General features: G+C 39.0%; 1 protein-coding gene across 4 annotated transcripts in view; it reads right to left on the bottom strand.

Moving 5' to 3' along the window:
* RNF111 (ring finger protein 111) overlaps positions 1-26,803 on the bottom strand; it is a 43,300-nt gene that overhangs the window by 7,694 nt on the left and 8,803 nt on the right. For 3 of the 4 annotated variants that reach the window (XM_027881537.1, XM_027881533.1, XM_027881534.1), the window contains 9 exons: positions 24,206-25,098; positions 15,539-15,665; positions 13,785-13,948; positions 11,315-11,512; positions 10,152-10,471; positions 8,992-9,247; positions 7,409-7,760; positions 4,622-4,747; positions 3,837-3,963 (listed from right to left, as the gene is read on the bottom strand). In XM_027881537.1, the coding sequence (XP_027737338.1) occupies positions 3,837-3,963; positions 4,622-4,747; positions 7,409-7,760; positions 8,992-9,247; positions 10,152-10,471; positions 11,315-11,512; positions 13,785-13,948; positions 15,539-15,665; positions 24,206-25,079 (2,544 nt within the window). In that variant the 5' untranslated portion in view covers positions 25,080-25,098. Of the gene's footprint in view, positions 1-3,836; positions 3,964-4,621; positions 4,748-7,408; positions 7,761-8,991; positions 9,248-10,151; positions 10,472-11,314; positions 11,513-13,784; positions 13,949-15,538; positions 15,666-24,205; positions 25,099-26,163; positions 26,243-26,803 lie in introns of all 4 variants that reach the window. The other variant, XM_027881536.1, reaches the window with a different exon arrangement.

The raw sequence follows: 26,803 nt of genomic DNA, 5'->3' as shown, positions 1-26,803 counted from the left end.
ATCTAATCAAGGCTAACCTAAAGTTCATCTTTAACTACTAATACTGCACCAAGTTACAGCCTTAAATATTCAGATATTTTACAGGAATTTGTTTTGCTTTTTTGGTACAGGACAGTTGCATCTCTTAGAGCTGCAACACCTGTACGCCTGACCAGCACACATCTACCATAATGTGCTGGGACCTACTGTCCTGTACCTCCAAACCCCTCCTAATTATTACAACTCAGTGTAAAGAGTTGTACAACTCAACCACTCTGAATAATTCAGCACATACAGGAACAGAACAGTCAGGCTCTGCAACAGAAGAAAAAGGGAGCACAGCATATTGAAAGCTGGATGTGTAACACCTGAGAGAGATTAAGGTACGCTACGAAACTTTAAGTTTGTTTGGTTTTTCTTTTTTGGTTGTTGTTTTTATTTAGTTTTCGGGTGGAAGGGGGAGAAGAGGGGGTGTGGTTTTTTGTTTGTTTGTTTGTTTTTGTTTGTTTGTTTTGTTTTGGTTTTTGTTTGTTTGTGGTTTTTTTTTAAAACATTAAAATCCAGACAACTCCCTCTGACTGACAAGCTACAGTCAAGGTTCACAGATAAATCAAGGAGTCTTCTCAAAGCCTGCACCAACTCTAGAGAGATTTATTACACCATACTAGCAAACTACAAAGTCCAAATAATTGCCCTACCACACTCCCCACCCCTAAAATTCCCATTCAACAGGACACTATTCAAAAAGGCAGAAGAAACAGAGTCAAGAGGCTGGAACAGCATACCCTGTATGCTGTATGCTAAATCTTTGCTTAACAGGTAGCTGAAACAATTAAGGAAGCATGTAGATAGTCCTCATTATTTAAGATATATTTAATAAAACAGAAACTAAAAAAAAAAACAAAACAAAACCAAAAAACCAAAAAAACACCCCACAAAACCCACCCATCACCAGATACCACTACTAACCATAATACGATCTTAAAATTGTAGATTGTATCTATGGTAATCAGAATTAAGGATGGTATTCTAACATCCATGTCAGCTTATTAAATTACAGAAATTGCCATCCTGTCCCCCCAGACGTGATAACTGCTGCAGGGCAAAAAGTCTTTCATCAACAGTGCCTAAAAAGGAGCCAAAGGCATTCAGACTAAACAGATATTGAAGTGGCTTCTAACAGAGAGGAACAGAGGGACAGACAAAAAGCATTTGTCTCCTTTGTCCTTCTAGTCTGATGTTTCATTAGTTATGCCATGCATTGATCCTCACTTGAATCTTCCTAAAAATGATCAGTTTAGCAGAGGGGATATTTGTCCACAGTGGAATTCATCTGACAGATCTTGCCGAGGCATACACACATTAAAACAGTAACAACTGGAAAACAAACTACTCTAAGCCACGGTCACATTTAAAGTAATTGTGTTAACTCAAGGAGGGAAACAGCCTGGCCCTGGCCTACACAAATATGAAGCAAGCTCTTCCTAACTGCTTTTAATCTAGGACTCCTCCAGAAGCAACATTTAAACAGGTAAAAGTTTCTTCACCCAAGCTAGTAGAAGAGGAGATTTTGTTTCCCTAACCCTCTATTTGGTCTGTCAAAGCTGCTGAACGCTGATTATCTTCCCCCACATATCTTTATCACTTTGTCTCCTTGAGGATTACAACTGCAGTCTACATTTCAGCACTGACTAGATGAAGATCAGGTTATCTGCATCCAACTAAAATCAGAAACTGATATATCAAAATTCTAATGTCAATAAAGCCCAAATAATCCATTATGCCCTTTAGTCTGGCAGTTTGAAGGGGTTTTAGTTCCCCACAGCAGAAACGCATACTGCCAACAGGGCTGCATGGCATTTCAGAAAGTGAATTCAATACTAAGCAAATTTTTAGATGAGTGACTGCATCAATTACTTTAAAAGACAACCCCTCTCAAAACAAACAAACAAAAAGAACAACAGTAGTTTAAGACATCTGCATCAAAAACATCACTAATGACTGGAAATTGGAAATTTCTATTTAGTACCCTCTCAACTCACAGAGAAAAGAAAGCCCTCCTCAGAACATTAACCACTTAGCAGAGGGACTCTACCCACAGTTCAGCCTCTCCTCCCCTGTCTCTATTCCTCAAGTTACACAGAAAAAACCAAAAACATGGCAGCTGTACTTCATCTGTTGCTTTTATGGCACTTTTGTTGAACTTCTAAGTTTTTTAGATGAAAAACTCCACTAACTACTTGCTCTCTATTCAAAATCAATTTTGCTGACATATCCACTGTACTCTCATGTACATGCAAATGAAAACTTTTGACTTTTATTATTGGCATAGAAGGGGTAGAATCATCAAAAGGCATTTGTAATGCTTTGAACTCTTTGCATATATAACTTCTAGCGGTGCTTTAACCTGCCTTTGTCTTCATCTAGTGCATGTAATCTGACTACACCTAAAATCAGTCAGAGACTCAACACAACTTCAAAGTCGTAACACTCAATCTGATCTCAGCAAGGTTCAAGCCAGATCCCAAACACTGGAGGAAGTGCTGCTTACAGCAGTCAGTTGATGATAAACATTCTGTCAGTACAGCGTGTACAAGGCCTCAAGATACCAACAGCTTTAGCTCCACTCAGACACTCAGGATTTACCATTATAAGTGTCAGATATCCCTACACAAACATATGCACAAATTTCTCTACAGTTAAAGAACCTTATTTCATCTGCCCTTTTTACCAATTAGAAACAGCAGCTACTGAGCAGAAAGGCATGAGTCCCTAAAATATTTTATGACACAAAGTTCAGAAGATTCCTGTCACAGCTTCCTCTTGTTCTACCGCTAAAAAGACAATCAACAGTGGGGTCCCAACTACTTGCCCATGTAACGTTTTAGTTGTAGGAATAGCCCAATTAAAGTTAAAATACAACTAGTTTCTCATCACACTGTAACATAAGGATCCGCTGAACTCTGAGGTTTCTAGAAACTTCACAGCAATAATGGAAGTAAATCCCACAGTTGAGTTATTAGCCCTGGGACTTCTGGTACCACTCACTGGATCCAGAGGAGAACCAGAACTTCAACGGGGCTGTGACTGCCCCTCCGGACAGGACTGTGATCGTTACCTCAACAGCACTGTGACCGTCATCCAGACCAACAGGTGTCCTTTCCTTTTATTTTGTACCTGGGGGGGGGGCACACGGTGCTCAGCACAGAGGCTAACAAACACTGTTCTGTTCTTGTCCCAGGGTGCTGGGTTATACACCTGTCTTTGGGGGTTAAAACCAGTTCTCTGTATCATTGTATTTACTGTAAACTTTTTAGTAAATTGTAGCCTCTCTTGAGTTAGGTTCATTTCTCCTGCTGGTTTACTTTTAATGCTACAAAATTATATAGTTTATCACACAGAATTAGGTTGATGAATAACAAATATTATTTGAAAACAATCAAATCTCTAGATGGAATTCTAGTTGTGCTGCATATACAGCTTAAAAAACAGCATCAGTACTAATTCTCATGCGCTGGTTGGAAAGTTGGTACCTTTTAACAATGCAAAACTCAATAAAGAAGAACCTGAACTTTAAAAATCAGATGCAGAGGGTCAATGCATTGCAATGCAAGTGACAATTTAATTCAAGTATGCTTCATTTTACAGGTGCTGAGGTTAGAAATATTAATGTCTTCTACTGTTTTATCACACAATGAGCCTGTTCAAGCTCCCTATCTGGGAGTAACACACAGACACAGTGAGGTATTCTGTTCTTCAGCTGAAGCACTTTGCAGAGATGTATACATGTCCAATTTTCCTGACAAACAAAATTACAATGAGCAACAACCATAATCTTTCATAAGCTATGTCCTTACCATTAGAGGGAGTGCCCCTATTTGCAAATGATGCAGTCGAGGAGGTGCGTGGTAGTGGGCCAAGTGAGGATGCAAAGGCCCTGGAGGGTAAGTAGCTGCAGTCACACCAGCTTCAATTCCTAGTTCCCTGTCACATGAATGAAAGTGGCATTACAGGAAAGGTACATCTTGCCTCCTAGGTACAATTCCACTGCTATGGAAAACCTACAACCCAGCACAGGTACAATAACAGGTGTACATACAGATTTCTTTTTTCTGACCTTATTTAAACTTTGCTAAACACATCCTACCCTAACTGAAAGTTCTTTTTAAAACAACTGTGAAGATTTATTATGAGAAATCATTAGAGATGACTCCACATCTGTAGTGCCCAGGAATATTACCTGTGTGGAATCTTCTCTGCAGCACATGCTGTGGGAACAGCAGCTGCTAAGCATGCAGCTCTTCCCTAATGGTCCAAAATATTTTTTTAAAATAATAAATATATTGTGGAACTTAAGTGCATGCTTTATAAGTGGGCCTGATGCAATTTTGAGTAAGTTCAAAGAGGAGAGAGAATACACTAATTTACACCTCAAATCCAAGCCTCTAAAAACACTAGAAATATATTTAAGACATTGAGGATTCAAAGCAATATTTTAAAGCCGTATCAACATCTACAAATTTTAAGCTACAAGGGCATGTGGAACTTTTTAAAATCACAGCCAACATTATCAGCGCTGATCAGCACATTATGCTCTTCTGTCCCCAGTCCCACAGAGCTCAAACAGTGTCTGATTACTAACCAGGCAGATCTCTCTGGAGCTTGGCGAGGATGGGAAGACATAGTCTGAGGCACATGAATGTGATGCCCGTGCCCATAATTGGGATGCATTCTGTGAGGATGTGGAGGAGGCCGCTCATGAGCACGTCTAAACAACAGAAACCAGCAAGAGTTATTTTCACATATTTGTTAATATCAAGACAACAACGCCTATAACCAAAGTGTTACAGACTAAGTTACTGCAATGCCTTTAAAGTAAGAAATTCCCCATGCAGTATTTTAATTTCAGCTTTAGGTATAAGTTAGAAACTAATTATAACATAGATTTCATATTCAAAACCCAAGCCAGCTTCAGCTGGAGTGATCTGCCCTTCACTCAGCAGACAACAGTTACAGAAAGGCTGACAAAGTGTTTAATCCTGACCTCAAACAGCAGGTAGGAAAGAGAAGGCCACACGAGAGCCATGTTGAGATTCAGTCATTTACAGCTCTGCTGAAGTTTATTTCTAGTAAAACTATACCAGCAAAAGTAATTAGGGAAAACTTAATACAGTAATAAGATGATGTTTTCCTTGAAAAGTGTCATGGCTCAGGTAATAAGAGCACAAAGCTTTTTTCCATGCCAGTTGGTACAGAACAACTACAGATTTGGAAAAAAAAAAAAAAAAACAAAACCAAGCTTAAAAAAAGCTCCTGCTGGCTGACTGCTGTTACTTTACCAATTCCAAGTCACAGGAAGAGCTGGATCAGTAATTCTTTCCACTGCTTTCTATGCAGAAAGGATTTTGCAAAACCTAGAAACCTGGATTTTGCCAACAGCAGTACATGTTCTTCAGGGTCGGTACCAGCTTAAACTACCTGACAAAGCAGACTAGACATTTTGTAAATTTACATGTCCAGAGAGGTAAAAATTTCCTCAACATCACACTATTCTAATCACTGTAAAGTGACACTTCTTCAGAGAAATCTTATAAATTATGTGAGAAGTGTTCATTTTCTGCAATTGGCACAGACCAACAAGGGAACAGGACTATCAGCGGAACCTACTTCTAGTCTCACCCCCCTTCACTTTACTACAGGGGAAAAATCTGGAAGAACACATTTTAATAAAAACCCTCATATTTAAATTACAGAAATAACCTATAAATGTAACAATCTTTGGCTGTCCATCCCACAGTCTTTATATAAAGTGGGTAACCAGATTTAAAGTAAACAAAGTCCATGTCATACAAATGCAGTGCATCCTGATCCACTGCCTTCTGCACATTTTATGGCCAATTCCAAGGCTTTAAAAAGTTCCAGCTGTTGTATCCATGACAGTGAGACAGAGACTCAAACCAATCTCTAGCTCCTGCACTGCCAGACAGAAGGGATACCAGCTAGACTATGTTATTTGTAGAAATGAAAGGTGAAAAAACATGTTAAGAACACTTTGAGATTCCATGCCGTGGAACTAAAGGAAGCACAAGCCTGCTGGCAGTCTCAAGTCTGTATTCAATAACAGAGCAAATACACATACACAAGTTTCTGGTTGTCCGAGTATGATCTGATTTATGTGAGGTTGGGTCAAGACACATACAAGACTGATTTTTCCATGGAATTTGTATGAGGAATAGAGGGGAATAGAAGGACCAAGGGCAAAACAATTCCATCTGATTGATTACAAATCAAAACTACAGAGGAGAAATGTTACTGAGCAAACCAGCACTGTCTGACCTAGGATTGATGACTTCAGAGAATGTCAAGAAAAAAAACTACTATCAACATTTGACTACAATTTCTGTACACAGAAAGGAAATTCACTAGGCTAAGAAATGCCAACATTCACAATTCCAATCCTCAAACTACTGGAAAATTTCCAGATCTAATAAGATAGCTACTATTATTATACTTCCTTAAATATCCTGCTGTCTCACATTCACTGCCTAGTCTGCCATGTGCCATTTGTGAGCAGTTACTGCCCAAAGATATTTTTATAGATAACCTGGAATCTGCCTCAAAAGTTGCAATTAAAGTAAAATTCTCTTCAAGCATTAAATGAGTTTTAAGTTGCTTACGAGTAAAATTTGTATAACAAAATTAGGAGCAACAACTAGAGAGCTCATTCCTGAAATTCCCTTGGATATTTAGACATGTTATCTCCAGAATTAAAGCACCTTCAGTTACTATGTGATTGAATACTAAGCTACTACTGACCTGGTATCTGTTGACACTAGTGTAATGACTCTAGTTAAGCAACAACAGGGCATCACCAAAGCTACATTTCAACATTGTATAATATCTGTATGTGAATGTGATCAATGTCCTCCTCCTCTTATAAAGACATAAAGGCACAGTAATGATATGCAGGTATCTAATCTGAATAAACTTGGTAAACAGACCCTTTGATAAATTGTTTATTTAAATTTAATGCATTAGTTAGAGAAAAAGAATCTCAGCATCACTAACAAGGCAAAAAATGCTGTCAAGGAATACATTTGAACAGAACTTATGATGTACTTTTAGGCTGTTAAGCTTGAAAAGGAATTCCTGTTATTCAGAGGATGAGTAGTGGGCAAAAGAAACAAGAGTCCCCTTGTCTTCCACACCCCACTGGTGCCTTACCTGGAGACACTACTGGGAGCTGTAATGGAGCACGTTCACTCCTCATGCTCCTGTGACGGTACGCAAAGACACTCCTTACCATGGCCTAACACTAACAGTTCCTAACCATGCAATTAACAGTTTGAGACTCACATGCAACATTTTACAAACCTGAAGGGAATGAATTATATGTTTAGATATTGTTCTGAGTACATTTGTGACATACGTTGGGTGTTGCATCATCCTTCTTCTCTGGACCTCCATCCTCTGGATCACTTCATGAGGATGTAGCCTCTGTGCTGGAGGTGCTGTTGCAGGGATGTGATGGGATATAGGCTGGTGTGTTGCAGGAAGATGCTGTGGGATTGGAGCAGCTGCATTGGCTAAAGGATGAGTTGGTGGTGGAGGTGGAACAGGATGAGAAGATGCATGAGAGGAGATTGAAGGATGGAAGGGATGCACTGGATGAGGGATAACATAATCTACTTGAGGTGGAGGTTGTGGCTGTGGAGGGGGATTTCCATGAGAGTGAGGACATGCAGAAGCTTGATGGTGAAGAGGTCTGGTCAAGGAAGCATCTGCAATGAAAACATCAGGTGCTTTTTATTTGGTCAGTAGCAGGTTTTGATGTAAATTTATTTTAAAAAGTATCTTCACACAGGTGCTTCAGCACTATTACACCAGTGTAAACAGGGGCAACATGGGAACATGTGTTTATGCAATTTTTAAATAAAGTGATTCTAGCAATACACCCTACAAGAAACCTACATTTTCTGCAGCCAAAAGTATTCTGTTTGCCAATGTTGGCAAAAAGAAGAAAAAAATCTGTGTGATGCACACTGAGAAAGGTACATAGAGTAGTTTGGGTTGGAAGGAAGGGACCCTAAAGATCACCTAGTTCCAACTTAGCTCCCATGAGCAGGGACACCTTCCACTAGACCAAGTTGGTCAAAGTCACATCTAGTTTGTCCTTGAACACTGCCAGGGATGGGGCAGCCACAGCTTCTCTGCACAACCTGTGCCAGGGTCTCTCCATCCTCACAGAGAAGAACTTCTTCCTTATCCCCAATACAACCCTACTCTTGAAGCCATTCGCCCTTGTCCTGTCACTACATGCCCTTGTCAAAAGTTCATCTCCAGCTCTCTTGGAGCCCCTTTAGGTACTGGAAGGCTGCAATAAGGCCACCCTGAAGCCTTCTCTTCTCCAGGCTGAAGAACTCCAACTCTCTCAGCCTGTCCTCATAGCAGAGGTGCTTCAGCCCTCTGAGCAACCTCATGGCCCTCCATGACCAACAGGTCTATGCCCTTGTGCTGAGGAGCCAAAATCTGGACGCAGTACTCTAAGTGGGGTCTCATGAGAGTGGAATAAACGGGGAGAATCCTCTCCCAATTTTACTTCATGTTTGATGTTTAACTTTAAAAGTTCAATCCCTACCCCTTTCCAAGTTCATTATTCTGTAGAGACAAAACCCAAAAAAAGAAATCACAAACTGAGTTGACACTGAGCTTGCTAAAGCAGAACTCACTGGGGGCATGGGACAAGGGACCAACCAACGAAAAATTAGATAAAAAGCCACTGTTACAATAAAAAGAAGATGAAAAATATTTTCATAGTAAATACAGTTTTGAATTCTCAATGTTATTACAGTCACTCAGAAGAAGATATGTTAACTTTACCACTGATCCTGTTCAAATCTCCTACACAAATGCATTTCTTAATATGAGTTTTGCTAGGCCAGTTCTAAGATGAGTGCAAGCAGACAGGAAGAGTTTTCATGTTGCCAGGGCAGCTGTTCCATCAGTACTTACAAGGAGAGTGCATGTAATGGCGACAGGAGGAGAGTGATGCTGGAGGAGGAGGTTGGGGCTGTGGCTGAGCAACAATGCTCGATCCGTATCCATCTATTGTCAGGGACTGGCTCGGCCCAGCCCCAGCCTGGTGCCCGTAGATCGTCGTTCGGGATGAAGAACCAGGACAGCAAGGATCAAAGGCAGATGTTCCATGAAAAGCACCACTTCCATGACTTCTTATACCACTGCTGCTTAAGTCTACTGGCAGTGCCTGCTGTGCAAACAAACCAGCTTTTTTCAAGCAATTCTTCAGACATGGAAAACAAAGTCACACTCAAACAGGATGTTATAAAAAATTACTACAATCACAAGCAATTGTTTTAAGTTTTAGGGCTTGACTCTGGAACATTCTTTAAATGTGGTTAACATTTCTTATTACTAAGTTCTTGCATCTGGTGAGAGACTAAATTCATTACAACAGATTCTGTAAAAAAAAAACAAACCACAAAAAAACCACAAAAACCAACCAATCAAAACAAACAAACAAACCCATAAAAACACCAACAAAACCCTGATAGATAAATCAGTAAGTATACAGGAGCTACGTGCATTGAAATATTTGGATGCAAACCCCACTTTTAGCATTTCAGTTGAGCCTAATGTATTACACTTAGAACGTAACCAGACTGATAGTTCTGCATATAGCAAACTAAGATTGTTCTTTCTTATAACTGTATTGTTTTAAAGCTGTGATTTAGTTACTGAAAGAGCCTTAAAAAACAATGCTTTTACAGACACAACTCTTTTATACCTTTTATATACAGAACATTAGACTTCATATTTTTCTTCTCTCAAAGCAGCTCAATTATTTGCATCGCAAAACTGCTATGATGGGCAGAGTTATTTCAAGGTACTTTGGTTTGCTTGACTATCATAGTCATCAAGAGGTCAACTGTTAATGATTACTTGTCAGATTGTAACTTTCTATAAAATTTCAGGTTTTTTGCATTCCTATATTATAGTTCAAATTCTCCTAAGTTTCCTTTTATAATGCCCAATGCAGAGCAACAGAATAATTTATATTTCAGCACCCCTGTTCTATCCTCTCTTATCTGTAACAGTTTGAAATCTCGAGTCACAAGGTGTGATTGTGAGAGATCCACAAGAATGAAACATGCCTGGTCATGGTAAGTGGTGCCAGAACTGCTGCTTGCTCCACATGGGGCAGGCACTGGGGGAGGCCTTTCCACAGGGCAGCTGGAGTCACTGAACGAAGGGGAGAGTGGCACAGTCGGGTGAGGGTTGTGGTGGTGGTGGTGGTGATGCTGGAAGTGGTGGCCATGCTGCTGAAAGCAGCTCGTATGTGGGTGCCCCAAGGCATGATGAGTCTGTGAAGGTCCTCCACAAGGAGAATGCTGAGGGCAGCAGGATGGTAACCTTGGCATGGCTGGAGGGCCAGTTTCCAGTGTTGTATTAGATGAAGTTCTTCTTATGTCATCTTGAAGACAAAGAAAATTCATATTCAAGCAAAAGAAATTAGTAAAGCTGATCACTGTAAAGCAGTCCCTGAATAAAGAAAAAAACCCCTCTGTACTTCATGATTAAATAATTAACCAACTGAAAAACAAATCTAGACTAAAACAAAACACACGGGATACAAAAAATAACATTTAGCTATGCCTGACAAATTAATCAAAACTGAATGGTTCAGGTGACTTACTCATGGGAACCACTGGAGAACGTGAACTGACACTTGCCTTATTTCACTAATTTAAGGCATGTTATCAACAGGGAAAGACGGAAAGATTCTCCCTGTGGTTAGTGTGCAGAGACCTCACATTCCTGAGGCCTGCCCAGGTTTTTTGTCCCTCACCTCACCTGCAGATAGGGCAGCCTTCTTCCAGTGCTGTTATGAGTGCTACCTGTATGTCCAGCTCTAGTACAGGTCTGTATAATGTGCTCCCAAGAAAGTGATCTATAGCAGGAGGTTCAAGGAATCTGCATATATCCTTCACTTCCTTACAACACATTAAAAAATCCTATCTCTGTAATACACTGCAATGGGAGAATTCCCAGTGAACTACATTCCATCTCCCCAGAAAGCAAGGATGTGATTGATTTCGTATAACCAAATCGTTCCAACAGGCAAAAGCAGAAAGCTCCAGCACAATTTCCTTTATCTCTGTGGAGAAATCAATGATCTTTTTCAGATTCCTGTCCTCTCAACTTACTACTGTTATGTTGCAGTAATGCCATTTAATTAAGAGAATGCTGATGAACTTCCTCTACCTCCTTTGTACTCTGAAGCAACACAACAGCTCAGAAAGCTCTTTTTCTGTACCTCCAGCTGAAGTACCAGCAGTGCTGCCACTGGAAAGACTGGGAGTCGTCTCTGGAGCTGCAGAGGGCTGGCTGGTGGAGATGGTGGGAGCTGCATCAGAGGCCTGCTCTGAGGTAGAGGTACTGGAACTGTTACTGGAAGCAGAACTCACGACCTGCGGCTCCACTCGAGCTGAAGTGGTTGGCACAACTGTTGGCTCTAGTGAAATAAAAAAAGCTTTCACGTTCCTTAACCTGTAAAAGCTACTCGGTTTTTTTACTGTTGTTACTGCTTTTGAATTATTTTACAACAAATTCTCAAAATTGGGCTTGCCAGAAGCTAAGAAAGTCATAGCACAAAAATCTGACAGGTACAAACCACAAAAGGTAATTCTGTTTAACTTGTGTGAGGAAAAAAGAATTATTTTCTTTTTTTTTTTTTTTTTTTTTACTAGATCTGCTCAATTTTTTTTAAGAATTAACATAAAATCAATTCCCAGCCAAATCTGACATTTAAGCTTAATTTGCTAAATAAAAAAATATACTAGAAAGGAGATTAAATTACTTTGGTAATTTACGATGAAAACATTTGCTGAAATCTTCCATAAACCCACAGAAAAACTACTCTATGATTAACATATTACCTTTACAAATTTTAATGCCTACAAAGAACAGAAAAACTCTTAGACCACTCACCAAGAACATCCTAACATCTAAACTAGCAATACTACTTTACAAACTTCAGTCATCATAGATGCAGAGTACTAAAGGCTTTAACAAGATAAACTTGGCATCTAGTCTCAACATACATTAAAAACAGATTATCAGTATTTGAGACTTCTTTTAAGAGTACAAACATGTTCATTTTACGTATCATCCTGGGAAATACAAACTTTTGATGAATCTTGTCCTTTACTAGGTGATTGTAACCAGGTTAAAATTTAAAGTTATACTTGGTGGCATAATTCAAATTTAGTTTTTAAAAAATCTTTGTAAGTTTGAAATTTCCAATTCATGACAAGGCAATGACATGCCTCAGAATACAAGATACCATACAAGGGAAGATTATCAGAAACAGCTCAGGTTTTTTTAGTAAAAGTGTCTGCATGGATATCAGAGGGAAAAAAAGCATCAAAAAACTTCAAATACTTCTCTTACACAAAGACTCAAAATAAAATATGACTTGTTTTCAAGATTTCTCTCTATATCTTGTAGGAGTATCAGCAGCTCAGTGAGCAAAAGAATAAATATATCTTCCCTCTTGCAAGTCTTCCAACTCATCACATTAAAAAAACATGACCTGATACATAGAAGTAAATTCCTGTGGTTTTTAAAATGGCATTCCAACATACTAATTTTATTTACAGGAGAACATTTGTGGAGAAATGTATTACTGTTTAAAATTAGAAAACAATCAGCAATTATACAGGATATGTGATAAACTGCACAGCTTCCTTATAACAGTGTTAATTCAGAAGTTTTATCATTTTACACTAGTTCATGTGTGAAGGTTGACACCTAAACCCAAAAATAATATTACTCAAATCCTGGAAGACTCATTGTAAAAACTAATTTCCTCCAGGAGGTGGGAGAAACAGCTAGTCTTAAACACACTCATGACAGAAGTTCAGAAATAATATTTTTTAAAATAATTTGGTTTCTGAATTTAAGATTAAATTCTGTAATTTGAGTTTTAAGAGTAAAGCAATAGAAGCCTACACCCTTTCAACCAGGATATTTCACAGTTAATCCACACAGAACCTGTAAACCAACCCATCCTCTTCCTTAAAATCCATCAACCAATCAAAACTATTCCCAAACCTTTCCAACTCTCCAATCCACCCCAAAAATCAAGTCACCTTGAAGAATAAGATATTGCAAGATACTAGAGGTTGTGATGAACTCCGGGACAGAACCACAACAGAACAAAACTGCTGTTAAAACATTAAAAGTAATATGCACCCAAGAAATCTCCAAACCTACCACCATCAACAAAAAAATAAACTTGCAAAAATCTACATGAGCTTCAGTTTTTCCTTCTCTCAACTTTCTGAATATACCTGGAAGTTGCTCTTGTGATTTTCAGCAGGAACAGACATGGTAAGTGACAGCAGGTTTTAATGTTAGGAAACAGTGAAAGATTACAGCTTCAGAAACATAACACACTTTACTAGTTTCACGTTGGGCTTTTTCTTTCTTTCTTTTTTTTATTTTTTTTTAAATCTTTACTCCAAGGCCTGAAAGAACAGTAACTACTCCAAAGCATAGGCAACAACAGGTTTTCCTTTTATAGTGCTGTATTGAAGTAAGTGCATATTTTGCAAGAAGTAGTTCCAACCTGCTCTGTAATTTCTGCCTGGTGAGTCAGCTCTCAGACACACACCCAAGGCAGCTTTGGAAGAAAAATCAGATATAACAGACCCACTGGAAATGGCTAAATTTTAAATTTTAAAAGGAAGGCCACAAGAGAATTCTCTGACCACACCACTTACCATCCTCATCCACCGTGAGGTCCACCACCTCGGCTGCATTCTGCCTCAGCGGCTGGATGACTGTGGAGATCCTGCTGCGGTTCCGCTGCTCCGGAGGTCGTGGAGCATGAGAGCCAGAGCTCTGGCCCCAGTGGGATCTTGTGTGTCCAAGTGCGGAACGAGACCTTAGGAAAGGTTAACACTAAGTATTGACCTACATTTTGCCAGTATTCTTTTTTTTTTTTTTTTTTTTTTTATGGTCAGAAAAGCACTGTCACATTGAAACAGTTCCTGACTCCACATTCTCTCGATGAGCGCTCACAAATGCTGCAGCAGCCTTTGCCACAAAACACAACAGCAAATACCCAACACAGGGTTTAAAAGTTCCTTGTTCCGTGTACATACAGGCAACTTAGAAAAAAATCACTGTGAAACCCTACAAGCATGGTCAGGCAGCAATTACACCTGATGTTGTTTTAACTTTATTAACAATATATGAAGACTCTCCAAATCCTACACTGTTCCTGTGCAGTCTGAAACAGCAGGTCTATAAATGACAAAATTGTAGACAATAACAATTTGTAAACCTACTTTTGCTTGTTAACTTGTGACAGATAGTATTTTCAGAGAACAATTTATATACTTCAAATTTCAAAAATGTCCAAGAAGTTCAAAATCTCTCGACTTCTAATATTATTTTGTTCCCCCTTCTTGAAGAAGTATAGCTCTGTGTAATACCTAAACTAAACTGAAATGTGGCTTGAGAAGAGGAAATCATAAGCCTGTAACCATACCTAAGGAAAGGGATGGTTTTATCTCTCTATTATAACACTTAGCACTCAGTCTGTTTAATTTAGCCATACAAACCCAAACACTCAAAACAATGATCTTTCAGCCTGTATACTCTTTGTAGGATACAGTCTTTAATTATTTATTTATTTAATATTTTTACTATTTCACTCTCAAAAAACTTTGACTCTTCAGTATTTACATAAATCAAGTGGCTCTTATTTTCCAATTTGGAAAAACAATTTACTCAGACTTCAGAAAAGGAAAATGTGGAAAAAAAAGGAATGACTTCACTAAAAACAAACAAACCCCATAGCACAAATCACCATGGAGCTACCACTGTTTTGGCTGTAGTGTTGCAGAAGATAAGGGAAGAAAGAACTAATTGTTTTCAAGTCTTCTAAAGCTACCACAGAAAGCATTTCTTATTGATGCTGGGAAGGTACAAAGCTTTTTTTTAAATGTATCTTATCTGACCTCAGTCAGGTTTGAAGTTTTCTTCAAGGAACTCTAATAGATTCTGTAAAACCTGACATATATGGAACAAAACTTCCAGACAGGCATGGAAGAACAGGAGAGCATACAGGAGAGCTGCTTCAAAAAAAACAGGATGCTTTCCTGAGAAATGTTCTGCAAATCCCTAGACAGTCACCTCAGTCTACACTTGCTCTCTCTCCAGGATCTCACTGTGCAGTTTTGCTTTCCCAAAATCCTGCCCATCAGTCACATTAACTACAACCACCTCAGCAACTCCAGATTAGTTGAAATTGTCAAGCTTTGGCAAAGGTGTGCTTTGGGGTTTTTTTTGGTCATGGGGGTTTTCTGTTGGTTTGGGATCTGTTTTGTTGGGCTTGGTTTTATTTTTTTATTCAGAAGTGCACACTCTGCATCCTGGTTAGAATTTCAGTGACATTAAAGCCACATAGAGCACTGTGACAGACCGGGAGACAAGCAAAACTATAAATACAGAGAGATGCAAATCTCACCTGTAGTTTTCACCAACTGTGACAATCTCCACTTCACTGTCTGTTGAGGTAACATTTATTTCTTCATTAGCAGTGACCTGGGGAGTGGAGGATGCTTCAATCACCACAACATCTTCATCAATGCTTCCTGAGGAGGAAAAAGAAAGAAGAAAGTTTGCATGCTTTATTTATCTCAGGAGCTGGCATTATAAGAGACTATTTTTCCTAGATTAAAAATACATGTAGGCAGAGAATTTCACGTCAAAGCTTTAGGTGCGGCTGTCAAATATGTGACCTAGTTATTTAAGGGAGCAATTCTGCTGTAAATACTGAAGTAAGAAGAGGAAGACAGAGGACTGGGTGTGGGGTAGGTATGCAAACTTAAATTATACTGTATTGAAAGAAATTGGTAGATTTTACAACCAGCAAAATTCACTCTTTTAATATAAAAGCAGAATAAACTTTCAAACTAGCAAAGCAGTAATGGTTTGTTATCACTAATAGCTTTTTAAAATGTTTTTATAGTTATCAAAGTTCCAGTCTAACATGCAGACACATGAAACACCTTTCTACTGCTGTAACACTGACAGTGACAAGTCTGATCTATCTAGAATACTCAAATTGACCTATGGATGGTTCACTGAGCACAAAAGAACTTCCTAAATCGATGAGCTACATACCTTAGAAATCACAAACTACCGTTCTGTTATTTGCAAACTACTTCAAGAAAAGTGCTTGAAGAATTTGGTCTCATTCAAGTCAATGCTTACATCCTGTATGGACTGACTGCTCTCAGCTGCTCTACCCACTGACAAAGTGGGGCAGATTATCTATTTTTCCCCATGTCAACATTTTTATATTCTGATGAAAACCAAACTGCATTACTTGTTTTCCAGTGGCCTTTGTTTCCGGTCACACTTATCCCAGAAAGACTGGTGGATGAAGATGGAAAGAGTGATGCTTCCAAATACTGGTACTCAAACTTTTGCAGTTGTATGTAATAAAATTAATTCTCAGAACTTGTATGAAAATTTCGGGGGAAACTGAAAATATGCAATGTCTAAAAAACAAAGTCACATTCCAAAATTGAAAATATTGAAAGGCCAGTTACTCAAAGTGAAGGGAAGCGGCTCAAGTCACCCTCACATTCAGAAGAATGTAAATATCACAGCTATCACAGGCAAACAACATACTTCCTTACATAAAACTATCTCAGCAGCTCCTCAGACCAAACCAGTCGGCCTAGCAGCTGGGAAAGGCAGTTAGGAAAACATAAGTGCACTTCTCTCACCTTCCAAACACGCACTGCTCTGAATTACAGCATGTTTCAGAGCACTCCTCAAAGTCAACAATGTCCTCAGGCTCAATATTTATTGAAATTTAGGACAGGTGCAAAAGTGGGAAGATTTAGGTTTAAATATGATTTTGTTACTTCAGAAAATAAACCAAAAGGAATTCTAAACTGAATATCTACACAATTCAGATACTCACCTTTGTCAAGGTTTAAAAGTTCATTTTACCTATTTTTTTTTTTTTTAAGCAAATCTTTAGTCAAGATGTGATTTGACAGACTACACGAGTCAGACTGTAGAAACCACCAGGACTGCTACTGAATGAACAGGTTTTATGATTTCCAAAATAACAAAGAAAATCTTTAGGAAAACAGTCAGAGTCTCTCCAAGCAGGACACAGCATAGACATATTTTCAACCACATGATGTTTCCAACTGTTTGTGCTTCCAGTTACACCTTCCCAAGTCAAAAGCACAAACTGATGAGGCTTTCATCCCATGAAGTACTTTCCTATACAAGGAACCTTCTGCAAAATTAAACAGAAAAAACTCTAAACTATGCAAATATTCATTCAATTGTTTTCCACAGTCCACCATGACAAGGTATAATTCACTTTTTCACTTTTAGGACATACCAGTCACTGACCAGCCATCTTCTGTCTGTAAAGAACTTCAAGCAAAACTGATCTTAAAGTATGAATACCTTACTCATCAATGCATCATCTAAATGATTGAACCTGTAAGACAGCAGCTAAATCTGTATAATGAGTGTTAACTACACTAATCCTGAAGTCCTTGAAGGTAATCTCCCTTCAAGGAGAAGAGTCACTGGATTGTTGACAGCAAAACAGTTATGCAGATGTGAGGTATTTGGTGCTACTTTCAGAATAATACCTATGGCTCTAAAACAAACAGAAAATTATCCTCCTGCAGGTACACACTACTTCTCTCTGTCATCTTCTGAATCACAAATCACAGCAAGCAAATTATACAGTACTTGTTTGTGACTAAATCAGCCTTTGGGCTACCACTGACAGGCTCATTCTACAGTTTAAATGAGCTACTTAAAAACAAAACTTCTCCTGAAAATTACAGCTAGGATTTTTTTTTAGTTTCCACAGAATTCGGGGTGTTTTTCCCCTGCTCACATCCACAAATAGTATTTTATAGTGCATGCAAAACACCACGTTTCAGTTTGCAAGTTGTGCATATCCCAGCACTTCAGACCTTTGAACAGCAGTTGTTAATTAAGTTTTGTATGTGACTATTAGTCAGAAATAATCAGTAATTTCTTTATAGAAGCTTTTTCCCTCTGTTTTAAAAGATGGAAACTTAGTGCTCAGCCAGCCTGGAAGAAGGGATAAACTACACATGCTTGAATTCAAATATGAACATGTGCCAAACTATAATCCTCCCTCAAAAATAAAAAAATAAAAAAATAAAAACCCACACCCTCCCCCAGGCCTCCCATCACAAAGACAGATTAAAATACTTTATTAAGAAGAATATAACTTTTATAATAATATAATACTCTATAGTCAAACATTTAGATCGGGAAATTAGTCTATTTTTCCCCAGAAAGTTGTAAGATTACTTCAGAACAGCAGCTGCCAGGTGCCACTGATAGACCAACTTGCTGGGAAGCAAAGTTTGGAATCAAATGCCTTAGTAATCCAGAAGTTGTAAGCAAGAGACTAAGCTTTGCACAGTATAACATGTATAATATATATAATTATACTATTATTTAACTCTGAAAGATCATGGCCTAACTCTGAGATTAATCAATCATCATCAACACAAGGACCCCATAAGGACATAAATTTGGGTATTACACTCATGTTGTTTATGTTTGACTGATTGCTGTCATTCATAGAGGGTATTTTTATATTTGTTTTGCAATTAACATGGAGTTTAACTGGTTTAAATCTTACGTGTAAGACAATGAAATTGTTTTACAATACACAGTTTCAAATGAGACAGTCTGATCAAGTCATAAGTGAAACTAGAAGAGCTTTAAAATAAGCAGCCAAGTTCCAGTGACAGGGATGACTTATTCTGAGTTCCAGGCTTTCACTGGATCAGATCAGGAGTCTGCTCAGTCCCACATTCTCTCTGCCAGCTGCAAAACTCTGCAGTCAGAACAGGAAATTCAGACTACAAATTTTAACTAAAACCCCTCAAACCACACAGCACCCACAACAATGTCAGAGTGCCCTTCATTGTCCAGTCAGTGCTCATGGACAACTATCAACAAGTGTGTGGAATCCCTTTGAAACCTGTCGGTACCACGTGCCTCTACAGCCCCTCTTGCTCTGAATTAAAGTAATTACCTGGACAGTACTTCAGCCTGAAATGGATAAAATAATTGACCAGTGTCAATGAGTACCCCCTTAACTCTCAAACTTCTTGAACTAGGTATGACTGGCACTCCCTGCCCTCAACCCTGTAAACACATTTGGCACAACTGGCACCATTGTATGAGAGCCACCCTCTGCCCGAGCAGGTCACATTATCTGGTTGCTTTCCCTCGTTCTCAGGCTCTGAAGGTCCTGTGACCCAAGTAGACAAACCAAACAGATTTGTACCTCCACCCCATTATCCTCAAGATTCCTGGGCGCCAGGACAATTCCTCCCTTCCCTGCTGGCCTTGGAGGTCCCAGGCACTCGGCCAAGCAGGTGTTGTTGATTTCCCACCACAGGGAAGCTGAAATCACACAGAGCACTGGCTGGAAAATCAAGCAGCTCCAAGTTATAAGTGGGAACCTGGAACAGAACTGCGACCCCCATCCCTCACTGGTGGCAAGGGACACCTCCAGCATCACCATCTGCTCCTCTGAGGACTGAGTGAGTGACTCGTGTTCTTTTGCACAGTTTGAGTCTAGATTATGATCGGTGTACTGATAAAGTAAACTGCATGTTAGGACTTGACCTGATCTGCAGAGGGTCCAGGTGATTGGAAATTATAACTTAAGTGGTAGTATAAATCTGGTGTTGTGCTATTTATAGATGCACAACTGAATTCTGCTTGTAGAAATCCTGTGCCATTCTACTCAAAAAATCATAATATCCTGCTAAGAAAACAAAGCTTTAATTGTTACTACGATTTAGTGCTGCCAACTCCTAAAAGAACCTGCCTTTCCCTCAGTGTTGGATGATAACAATTTTACTGTACCTGAGACTTACTTGGAGTATATTCTCCAATAGCTGTGCATGATGGGAGAAATTTTCCAAAGACACACAAATTTCTTAGGAGGTTGCACCCTGGTGGAAGAGACAGTGAACAACCAGAATTCCAGGGATTCTGTCCAACCCTGAGCTGTGCTAATTCAGACCTCTACCGACCATTCTTAACCAAGCACATAAATCTCAGTCCAGAGGGCAATGCCACAGCAACCCAATTCCAGGAGCAGCATCTTCTCAGCACAGAAAGCTGCAGCAGCAACAGGGAAGTGCTGAAGTGAATTCCACACTAACTTTTATTACTGGAGCTATTTAAAGCTCCAGCACACAGCAGATGGATAGAGCAGCACTGATTATTGTCCACTGCTCACAGAGCCAGGTGCTTCATCCCTCACCACTTCCCAGTTCTTCCCTGACCCTTCCCCATTAGGTGGCACAGTAAACAGGATACTTATTCCTTTCCTTATCCACTAATGCTACTGGAATAACAGCCTGGAATTATGAGCTGCATCAGTTACTGTGAGAAAAGAACTGCATCCCATTTAGAAGGGATTAAGGAACTGAAAAATAATCAACTCTAACAACAGGCAGCTCATTTCCACTTAATACCTATTTATCTTAAACCTGTTAAAATAATCTGAACATAAAGTGGTATATGCTTAACATTTTCATCAGCCTCTGGCTTGTGAAATATCAAATGTCCATATTCAACATTTTTGGGGAGACAAACAACAAACACATTAGAGGATCAAGAGGACAGTTGTGAATAAACTCAGCTTTGAACAAAATCTGGAGCAGCTTCTCATCAGCATTACACTCTAAGGAAAGAGGAAGCCTGTCTAGCACTAGTTGCTCAAAAATGTAAAACAACATGTCAGGCCCCAAAGGAATTGTAAGTGCTATTAGGTGAACATCTTATGACAATGCAAAACTCTACCCACATTTTTTAACACCACCTTCCCATTTTCCAGAGTTTTGCTTTATTGCCAAATCAGAGTAAGGCTAAAAACTTGATCCAGTTTTAGCTTTTGCTGAATTTCCCTGCAGACTGTCTCCAAATTGCACTCCCATCCCTTTAGATCCAAGACGAAAACCAAATACCAGTAGAAGCATTGCAACATTACAGAGATACAACTACAGTAAAAGTTGAAATTTTGCCACTTTTTAGAAGCAAAGTCAAAAGAGGATTATCTCTGTAAGTGTGTACACAGGGTTAGAGAAAATCTTCTGCACTACCTAAACAAAACACAGAATGAAAATTTGTTTTACAGTAAAAACGCTGCTGCTTTCTGTCATTTCAATTGTGAGCTCAGTATTGCAATTAAAATCCAGTGATCAACATTCCAGTTAGAATACACACCCCTAAAAGCACCTGCACCTTCAGCTGTATCATTAAACTACACACAAGGGGTTCTACATTGTCCTTATGCCCCTAAGTCCCCTTTGTCTCCCGAAGGAGCTTCAGCTGCTCATCCCAGATTTAATGAGGGCACTGCCTGTTGTGGCAAACAGTTGGTAAAACAATATAACCCATTCCCACGTGTCAGAACATACTTGTTCAATACTCTCACACTGCCAAAGCACAAAGTTTCACCAGAAGAATAGCTGAAACCCTGTTGGAAAAGGAGGAAAAATCCTATATAGTGCTGTTCGGAGGGTTTTTTGGTAAAGGTTTTGTTAAACAAACAAACAATCCCCCTAAACAGCTCCATCCATATGATTTTCTGAAATTAGCCAAGTAAGTTTTATTAACTACAAGAACCAACCTACTAAACACTTCCTTGATCAAAAAGATCTGTTAATTTAATTTCTTGCAACAATCAGAAATGTTTTCCAAAACAGTATACGGTAATTAAATTCAGTGTTCTTTAAATGCACTGTAACTTTATCTAAACACCAAATTCAAAGCAAAGCAATATTTTCACATATTCTCAATAAAAATTGCTATTCAATAGGCTACAAGAGAAATCACATAATTTTGATGCCTGCTCATTAAAAATTCAATTACCACATCCTTTTTAATTGTTTTCTGATTATTATTATTATTATTATTATTATTATTATCCTCCTTTCCTAAGTCTGTCCTCTAATACTTTTACATGTGTGCTACAGGCCTCATATTCTTAGCAAAAGTTATTTGTCCTTCAGTATATTTTGTCATTTCAGCAGATGCACATGTGTCAATGGAGAGCAAAAATATTTTCCCTATCATTAACAAGCCAGTGTAGCACTACTATCAACACAACTCTTTCCTCTTACAGAATCCCATCGTGCTTGCTCACTATACAGAGAAGCTGCACAGCTATTTTTCCAGCTGGCCCCATTTCTGTCCTAATTAACTCAATAACTAGAAATGCCTTATATAACAGCAGAAAAAGCTACAGAAAATGTTAATCACATTTTTTCTTGCTAAAAACAGGGCACTTTCACACAGGATGTCTGCTCAACTTCCCATTCTATCTGCAATGTAAATAAAATGCTCAAAACTTTCCATCAATTTGTATTTCCACTAGGAAAAAACCCACAGTATTCACACACTCTAAGCCAGAACTGCTTCTGAGCTCCCTGCAAGTGTCAGTGCTGAAGTACAGTCACCACAGAACACATTTTTTAAAGCAGATCCTCTTTCAGTTACAGCTGATGTCAGTATTTTAATCTAAAATTAACTGTATGGATTTTCATTCATTACATGGAAAGAAACAATTTCATATATTCAGTGTGCTTTTAAGCAGTATAAAAATTAAGCTACCAGACTTTTCCATTTCTCTGTGAAAGAGTTGTTAGTGTCCTACATCATTTTACAGTTACATGAAACTCCACCCTCTCTGAAAATAAGAAACTATTAACCTGGAAACAGAGGTGTTACCATGAGTTTCCCCAAATTTTTTTTTTTAATATAAATGTGTGCATATCCCCAAACATTTATTATTTACAAATCATATTCTTCAATGTGTTCAAACATGCACGTCAAATGTAACTTTTTTAGGCTTCAAAAATTAATTTCTGTCCCCACAAATATGCATCAAGATAATTAAGGCTGTGCAATAATAATTCTGCTTCAGAGTTCTATACGCAGCCCTAGCACTGCATAAGTAAAAATTTGACATTACAGATTTTACTCCTTGTGCTTAAACAGCACATTGAAGACCAACATACAAGTTATTTCTTGCAACAAATAACAAGCAATAATTTACATTTAGGACTCTGGATCTGTTCAAGCACAAATCCTGCATTAACATAAACATTCACACCTTTTTTTTTAAGCCTGTCCTTGTACTTTCAGTCACAGAAAGAAATGAGGAATGATCAGCACAGTCTGAGCCACGGTTTCATTTTTTAAAACGTATTTGTCACTATATAAAACACATGGTTGCACAAATTAACACCATGCTGTGTTCTATCTACTTCCTCATGCTCTATAAAAAGCTAAACTAATAAACAAAAATGCACAACTGCTTTCACTTGACGAATTTAAGATGAAAGGAAGGCCAATAAAATACGTCAATGAACAAAAAAACCAAACAAAACCCCACAAAAATAAACCCAGAAAACAAAACAAAACCAAACAAACACATCCCCCCAAAGTCCTCCTCCAAACATTGAAGCATTCAGATACTGTGTCAAGATATACTCGATAAGAAACTGTGTAAACCAACTGCAAGATCACTGCACTGGGTTTATCTAGGTAAAACGTGATACATATACAATACTTTTCTCTTATTATGCCAATACTAAAGATCCTTCAACTGCCTCCTACTTCAGGTTCTTACCACAATGAACTTTTTTTTCGTCATAGCTTTCTACATTTTCAAATGCAGTTAAGTACTAGCAGATATTTCTATGTTCTGAAAAGAGAATTGTTATTACCACAGTCAGTTACCAAAGCTGTAATAGCTAAAATTAATACAGTTCAGCAGCTAAAAAAAATGGATCAGCTCAGCAGCACATGACTAATCAGACTGAGCAACCTTCCAGTACATTGTTCAGAAACCATTAACTTTTACATTCAAGATTTTAGATTTGTTGCAATTCTACTGTAAGCTCTGAATGTACTTTTCCCATCAGAATTTATTTTGTAATGCTCATATTACTTGCAGTAAGTCTATCTGTAGTATTAACTTCTACAAAACCACAAATACAGCTCCAAAGAACTTACAAAAGACTACTGTGCATGATGAAAGACAACTAATAAAAAATAACTCAGGATTTAGCTTTACCTGAAGGAACAACTGTACTGTTCTGGTGGTTTTCACCAGTTGACACAAATAAGTCTTCCTCCCCTTCAGTAGATGAACTGGAGGAAGATTCACTACTGAGATCGTTCTCGCTGGAGCTGCTGGAGCTGGGCAGCAGCGCGTACTTCCTGCGAGCCAGCACCTCCCGCTTTTTCCTCTGCATTAAAATCCGTTCTTTTTGGTTCTGTGTCCGCTGGGATGAGCCTGTTTTCACAACTCTTTTCCTATATGGGAGCCTTCTTAAAGAGCTGTTGTGAAAACAGGGCCTTTTCATGAGTAATCCGGGCACAGAGTCTGCCTCAGTGCGAGGCCACTTGTGTGACCGGGCACTGTGAGTTCTGCTCGCAGGATTCAGCACTGCCTGAGGGTGTCTGACAGGAGCATCCTTCTCTTCATCAGATGTTACTGTGTCAGAGTCTCCAAAGTGTAAGCTAGAAGAAGGTGAAGAGATACAGTCACTAAAAGAAGAGTCATTGTCCTCACTCTGTGTTCCTAGATGCTGCCTCAATCCCAAGATTCCTTTGTTTTCCTTATCAGGACAGTTCTGAGTGTAGGAAGGACCAGCCTGCTGGCTCTTGCGTTTTTTTCGCACAATACTTTTTTCTTGGTCTGTATGGTTGCCATTCATGTCCTTCTGCTTTTGAGAGTCACCACATAAGTGGGAGAACTCATTCCCTACTTTACTGGCAATCATCTCGACTTCTGCAGTGAAGCTTTTGGCCGCCCCAATAGGCTCAGGGTTCAAGAGGATCCCCTTCAGACTCTCCTGGCTCTTTGGTGCATCAGAAGGAACTTCACTCTTCATATCCGCTTCTGGAGTATAGACTATATTACATTCAGGAGTCCATTCAGACATGGAAAGATTTAAGGAAGGCCTAGAAAATAAAACAAATAAGCATCAAGAAAACAAGCATGAGATTTTTCAAAAACAAAACTGAAAAACAGAGAAAACCCATTTACCGCTAAGACTAATCCCTCAGTGGGAACAGCAAAACAGCAGTATCCAAAATACAACTGCTTCAAAATATTAAGAATACCGCTTGACAAGGTCATTTTTAATGAAGATAAAACTCTTAGAACTTGCGTTGAAGGGAAGTTCTTGTAGTCCGTGAAAATGTTGATGTATGTCACCTGCAAAATGTATGGTATCTGCTTTACCAATGCTTAAGCATGGAAGCTTTACAGGCCATTGCTTATAGAAGCGACCAGAGTTTTGAGGAAATAGCTCCAATAGCCATCAAATAAACTGCAGGCTTAAATAAGGCCCACATCTTCCCCTACAGCAGTAAATATGGACAGCAAATACTTCAACACAATACGTGGTGTTGTATGGTGACAACTGAGCTATAAAAATCAGTTACTCATAATTCATGGTTCTTTTCTGACATGAAAAGGAAGGAAACAGGAGAGATTTTGAAATTTTATTATTTTGGGGCAAAGTAACAGAAACCCATTTATTACCCAGAGTGTCTTTAAGAAACACCAGACATTGGCAGTACAGTGTACCAATCTATTTTCAGTCCATGTACTTGTCACTCCATCCTGTGACACAAACTGAGCATATCCTATCATGTTCCCTTAACAGTCAGTACCAGGCAGGTTCCCCTCCCTGCCAAAATATAAACCTGCCAATGTACAACGATACGACGTTACCCTTAAAGACTATTTAAAAGAATAACTTTGGCATTAGAAAGCTACTGAGACAGACAACAGTAACCCCAGTAATATATCCACCTTCAACCTGCTTCATCTGGCATCTCTGCCGTCTGTTAAAATGCCCAACAGGAAGTGATACAAGCATTTGGTTCCCACTGTGATAACCACTGAAATATTTGTTACTACAACTAATAATCATGTTTTTATACCTCAACTGCATAAGCCTATAGTAGATATTTGACAGCTGTACTACTTCAGCAGTTAAGTGCTCTCTTCTTCCCCCCCACTTGTTTGAAGAAACATCTCCTATGCCCTTCTAGAAGGAATATTTATTCACTGAACCAGAATGAAGAGCTCACCAATCTGAAAAATAGGTTTTCCAGCAAGATCAGACACCAATTCAGTTCATCATATATGCACACCAACGGCTACACCCAGCTCACAGCAAGTTGTGCTGAACTACCAGAAGTTTAGAACTGCTTAAGAAAACACGTGCAACTACACCCTAAAGGGAAATGGGGTTCCTTGAGCAGCACAGCAGGAATCTGCATGGAGTCAAAAAAAGTCTGACATATCAGCAAGAACAGTCACTCAGAGAGACCCTGACAGGAAAGTCTGTGCAAACCTGACCAAGTTCAACAAGGCCAAGTGCAAGGTCCTGCAGCTGGGCCAGGGCAATCCCAAGCACAAATCCAGGCTGGGCAGACAATGGAGTGAGAGCAGCCCTGGGGAGAAGGACTTGGGGGGTGCTGGCAGATGAGAAACACAACATGACTTGGCAATGGGTGTTTGCAGCCCAGAAAGTCAACTACATCCTGAGCTACATCAAAAAAAGCACAGCCAGCAGGTCAGGGGAAGAGATTCTCCCTCTTTACCCCACCTGGAGTGCTGTGTCCAGCTCTGGGGTCCCCAGCACAAGATGGA

Source organism: Empidonax traillii, unplaced genomic scaffold, assembly GCF_003031625.1.
Source record: "Empidonax traillii isolate 1590-97213 ecotype Southwest subspecies unplaced genomic scaffold, ASM303162v1 scaffold90:size2128546, whole genome shotgun sequence".
Taxonomy (NCBI): domain Eukaryota; kingdom Metazoa; phylum Chordata; class Aves; order Passeriformes; family Tyrannidae; genus Empidonax; species Empidonax traillii.
Note: the sequence above shows the minus strand (reverse complement) of the source record. Positions and strands in the feature narration are given on the sequence as shown.